Here is a 5,656-nt window from a genome sequence, read left to right as displayed (position 1 = left end):
AATGTACATTCTTTTTGTTTGTTTACAGCAATATTAAAAAAAACCCCAACAAACACACAAATAAAATGCTCTATTTTTTCCACACGTTTTCAATTATCATTGTTATTTGTTATTATTATTATTATTATCAGTGATATTTTTGTTTATATTCTTCTCAAATTGACATCGTCAGCATTAAGACCTGAAAGGTAGATATTCCAAAAAATGGTCTCTGACCATTAACAGCATCAAGAACAGGTCAAAAGCCTTTTTCGAATTGAACGGCGAGGCTGTGGATCATATTTGAAAACACTTAAATACACACATGCACACACACACACACACACACACACACACACACACAAAACGATGAAGATGATAATAATAATAAAAATAATAATAATGATAATAATAATAATAATAAAGGTTAGGATTAATTGTTTTTTTTAGAAAATTAGAAAAGAAAATTAGAAAAGAAAATTTTTCCTTCAGTTTTAGATCATTCCAATGTGTTGGAGCATGAGGGGTGTCATATATTTGTGTGTGCCTTTGAACATGTGTAATGGTGTTTCCACAAAGCCTCTTCAGTGAGCGCAAACATATTAGCTTATGTGTGGAATTATATAACACAAAGTGGTGACGTTTAGGTGTTGTGCACATGTATGTATATCTATGCACACACATATACACACACACAAGCAAACATGAGAGATATTGGATATGTGCATGTTTGCAAAGAGACATACATATGTGCATGCACTACATGCACACAAATACATCTTTAGAGGCAAATATAAATATATATATATATATATATATATATTTGAAGGTAGCTCATCTATCTATTTTGTGGAGTTGACAAATTCTGTTAGCCAACCCATAAGATACTCCATTGGTTTACAACAACCACACCTATGCCTCAGTCACAAGGAAGCGACATCTGTTAAATTGTCCATGGATGGTCGCTTATGATCCCCAAAGACGTCTCAGTTTTGGTTGAGTTTGATTTCCATTTGGTTTCAGATTTTGGTTTTAGTTTGGCAAGGAAGGAAAATTGCATTTAATTTCAGTTAACCAGTGGTGGTGGTAGGAGGGTGGAGTCCGTGGAGTTTTTATCCGTCGGTTGTGGACGGGTAGGTGGAATCATTGTCGTTGTCGGCGGCGGCGATGACAATGATGACAGCGCAGCTGTCACAGCAACAACACAGTGATGACAGATAATAAAAATCTCGGATGTGTAATCATCAATGATCATCATGATCATCATCATCATCATCATCATCCTTATGATCATCATCATTATCAACATCATCAAAAATCGTACTCATCATAATCTTCATCATCATCATCATCATCATAATGCAAACCAAATAAGACAAGATTTTTTCATTTAATTTCCTCTGCTGCTGTTGCTTTTGTTGCTGTTGGGATTGTGGTTGCTCATGATGTTATATTTCATAAGGAAAAAGCCAGTCATTTCTTAGGGAGAGCATGCTGGATCTGCAGACAGGGTTCCTAAAAGCATAGACAAGAAATAAAGATAAATTACACACATGCATACATATATACATACCTACTTACCGACATACTTATATAAGTGTGTTTGTGTGTGTATGCATACACATGTCAAATATATATATATATATATATACACACATGTGCACACAAGTAGAAATATAAATATGTACATACAATATATGTGTATACATGTGTACACATACATTAACACATCAATATAGTGTATAATACAGAAAATATACATATATTACATATATGTATGTTTGTATGAGTTTATGTGTGTTCATATCTTTACATATTTATGCATGTGTGTGTGCACGTGTGTAGTTCCACTTTGAGATATGGCTACACTGAACTGTAGAAGAAAGTGCTTGAGACATCAAGGGTCTAGGGCTCCATTACTATATGTGCTGTGCTTGCTATCAATAAATAAATACTATTGCTTCCAGTGCATTGCTCATAATGATATTAAGCTGGCCCGGAGTGCTTGTGTGCATGTTTGTATGTGATTGCTTGCAACAATAAGGAGGTAAAGTGACTCAAGAGAATAAACTTCCATGCCAATATACTTAGTAGATTATGAGACAGTGCTGCTTTTCAACTAATAGAAATATAAATACTCCATTTATGTCTTGTTAAGGACGTATCAATTTCTTTACTGTTGGTGCTGCAAGAAAATGCACCCAGTATACATTCTGTAAAGTGGTTGGCAACTGGAAGGACATCTAGCTGTAGGAACCAAGCCAAATGATATAAATGAACACCAGTCTATGAGAGCAGCAGCTCCCAATAAAAAAATGATTCAGATAGTAAGAACCTGTGCAAATCATGTTAAGATGAAAAGTGGACAGAAACGGTTGCTGGTGACAATTGCTGCAATTCTTTTATAATAATATTTTTTCTAACAAGTTGCCCTTGCTCTTGCTAAATGTTTAACAATGAAGAAAGAATGGGGACTGTTGTTAGTAAGACAGACCAAAGAAAGCAGAATTTTGTGCCTTGTTTAGACACATAAAAATAGCTAAACAAATAAGACTATTAATAATTTTTGAGTACAAATATTAGTAAAATCAACTCCAGCAAAAAACAAAATTAACCCTGAATCAAATATGTAGAATAGAAGTGCCAGTCATTTCACCTTCACATCACATTCTACACTTAGAACCTGTTCCTACCAAAGGATATATTTCATTAGTTTTACAGTGAAAAAAAAAACTATTTTCAAAGTGCATTATTATGCAGAATATTTACAAGTGAAATTTCAGTTGTTACAGTGTAAGACACACTCAAAACAAAACATTTGATAAAGAAATATTAATTTTTTTAAGCAACCAACAATTGAAAAATTAAATGGTAAGATGATTAAACTTTGTTATGGTCCTTGAAGAAAGCAATTAATGGAGAGAGAGAGAGAGAGAGAGAGGGGGAGAGAGAGGGAGATGGAGGGAGGAGAGAGAGAGAAGGAGAAAATAATTTAATGATTGGTGGATTGTTGGCAGAAATACTAGAAAGTTGGATAAAGGAAACCACTAAATGTAAGAAAAAATGTACTCCTTGTTGAAAAATATTCCTTGTTGATACACACACACACACATACATGCACACATGAACATATATGAATATATATATGTATGCATATATATACATATATATACATATATATAAACATATACATGTGTATGTATTATTTACAAATGTATATATCTGTGTGTGTGTGTACACACACACATCCATCCACATATATATATATACATACATATATCGTGCGGGTGACACGTAAAAGCACCCACTACACTCTCTGAGTGGTTGGCGTTAGGAAGGGCATCCAGCTGTAGAAACTCTGCCAAATTAGATTGGAGCCTGGTGTAGCCATCCGGTTGCACCAGTCCTCAGTCAAATCGTCCAACCCATGCTAGCATGGAAAGCGGACGTTAAACGATGATGATGATGATGATATGAAATACATATGTATATATATATATGTAAATATATATATATATATATATATATATATATGTACATCCCCAACTCCACAGGCATGGCTGTATGGTAAGAAGCTAGCTTCCCAACCATGTGGTCTTGGGTTCAGTATTACTGAGCAGTGCCTTGGGCAAGTGTTTTCCACTGCAGCCCTAGGCCGACCAAAGCCTTGTGGGTGAGTTTGGCAGACAGAAACTCAAAGAAACCCATTATATCTGTGTGTGTGTCTATGGCATTTGTATTTGTCTTTTACCACCACTTGACAACCAGTGTTGGTTTGTTTACAGCCCTGTAACTTAGTGGTTTGGCAAAAGCAAACTGATAGAATAAGTACCTGGCTTAAGAATAAGTACTGGGGCCAATTAACTAAACCTTTCAAGGTGGTGTTCCAGCATGGTCTCAGTCCACTGACTAAAAAAAGTAAAAGATATATATATATATATATATATATATATATATATATTCAAATATGAATTAGAAGCAGCTCAAGGGATATAAAGAATATTGAACATACATGCACAAGGTATGTGTTTTGCTACTTCATGGGTAAGCTGTATTTACAGGCATAAGAGAATATATAGTCATATAACATATGATAGTGATTTAACTTGCATCGGGCCTTGTTAGGGTATGTGGTGTTGACAAGTCACAATAATGATAAAACATCAATGTCCATCACTCCTGAATGGGATCTAATGCAAGTTATCTTATTTGTCTATGACTTCCAGGTGTTTTAACACCAGATGTATTGATGAGAATATACTCTCTTACACCTGCAAGCGCAACCTACCCATGAACTAGCAAAACACATACCTTGTGTATGTGTGTTCAATAGTGTTTATATATTGAACACACATATATATATATACTGTGTATACTTGTGCAAAAGTTGAATTTTTTAGACCATTTTGTAAGGTCAAATTTATGGGGTCAACTGTTACATGTTTTGAGGGGCTGAAATTCAAGCTAGAATCTGAAGTACCATATCAGCAGCAGAAGCCCAACTGATCTCTAAGTGAATAAAAACAAAAACACAATGAATTACAGTAATGTTACCAATTCTATGCATCAAAACACGTGTCCTAGTAAATAACAAAACCCTTAAACAAGACCACATAGCTCTTATGTGTAGTTACCAGTAAATGTCCATAATGTGGTGTAGAGTTGTTAATCTGGAGCAGGGGTTCCCAAAATGTGTTCTGCAAAACCCCAGGTTTCCCAGAAAGTTATCAGGGGTTCCATGCTTTCAAAAATAATGTCAAAGGATTCTGCAGCAAAAAAAAGTTTGGGAACTACTGATCTAACGATTAACTAAATGTTTTTAGGTTTACTGAAGTCAGTCCTCTGTATGAATTCATACAGTAGTGTTTACTATTGTTCATCAATAGTGTTGTCTGTGAAAAGACAAGCATATGTAAAAAAATGAGTATATGTAAAAAGACGAGCATATGATGCATGTGTTTATTGTGTTCGGAGATGAGGAAAATATAAAGGTCACATGGGAACCACTGATCTAGTAATTAATTGAATGTTTTTAGGCTTATGTACAAATTCAGACAGTCATGCTTTGTTTGGATTCAGACAGTGGGGTTTGCCAGTGTTTGCCAATAGTGCTGTTTGTGAAACATGTTTCTCTCCATGTAAACAATGAGTGTATGATGCATGTGTTTATTGTGCTTCAAGATATATGCAGGCTTGCAGCATATCCTGTGCATACATTTTAGTAATAGTAATGTAGCACCCATCAACAGATGTGTAGTGCATGCAATTAAATGGTGTTTTACTATAAGCATTGAGCATTCCACTTATAGAGCAGGCTACAGTAAGGTAGCCACACAGTTTTGTAACAGTGTTATTTCTACATACAGGATAATACAGTACCTTGGCTCACGAATGTTGTTCTGTTGTTTGTGAAATACTAGGGTTGGCTTTTATATGGAGTGTATGGAAAATTCCCAATTTTTTGGCCCAAAATAGGGGGTTGACTTTTACATGAAATCAACTATTAATCAGGTATATATATATATATATATATATATATATATATAAATTTAAGGAATGGAGTAAACGCATGTTATAACTGCATACTTTATTCTGACATATGTTTCGAAGAATTACAATTTATGCGATCCATAGGAATCGTCGATGTTAAAAATGTAAACTTCTCCTCAGGGAATGT

At 34.6% G+C, this 5,656-nt stretch overlaps 1 protein-coding gene across 1 annotated transcript in view; it reads right to left on the bottom strand.

Annotated features, from left to right (window-relative positions):
• Positions 1 to 15: 15 nt before the first annotated feature.
• Positions 16 to 5,656, bottom strand: part of LOC106872359 (muscle calcium channel subunit alpha-1-like) — a 434,563-nt gene continuing 428,922 nt past the window's right edge. The window contains 1 exon segment of the mRNA XM_052966564.1: positions 16 to 1,494. Coding sequence (XP_052822524.1) covers positions 1,453 to 1,494 — 42 coding nt within the window. The 3' untranslated portion in view covers positions 16 to 1,452.

The sequence above is a fragment of the Octopus bimaculoides genome, chromosome 3, assembly GCF_001194135.2.
Source record: "Octopus bimaculoides isolate UCB-OBI-ISO-001 chromosome 3, ASM119413v2, whole genome shotgun sequence".
In the NCBI taxonomy this organism is placed as follows: domain Eukaryota; kingdom Metazoa; phylum Mollusca; class Cephalopoda; order Octopoda; family Octopodidae; genus Octopus; species Octopus bimaculoides.
The sequence above is the reverse complement of the archived record's forward strand: the minus strand, read 5'-3'. Positions and strand labels throughout refer to the sequence as shown.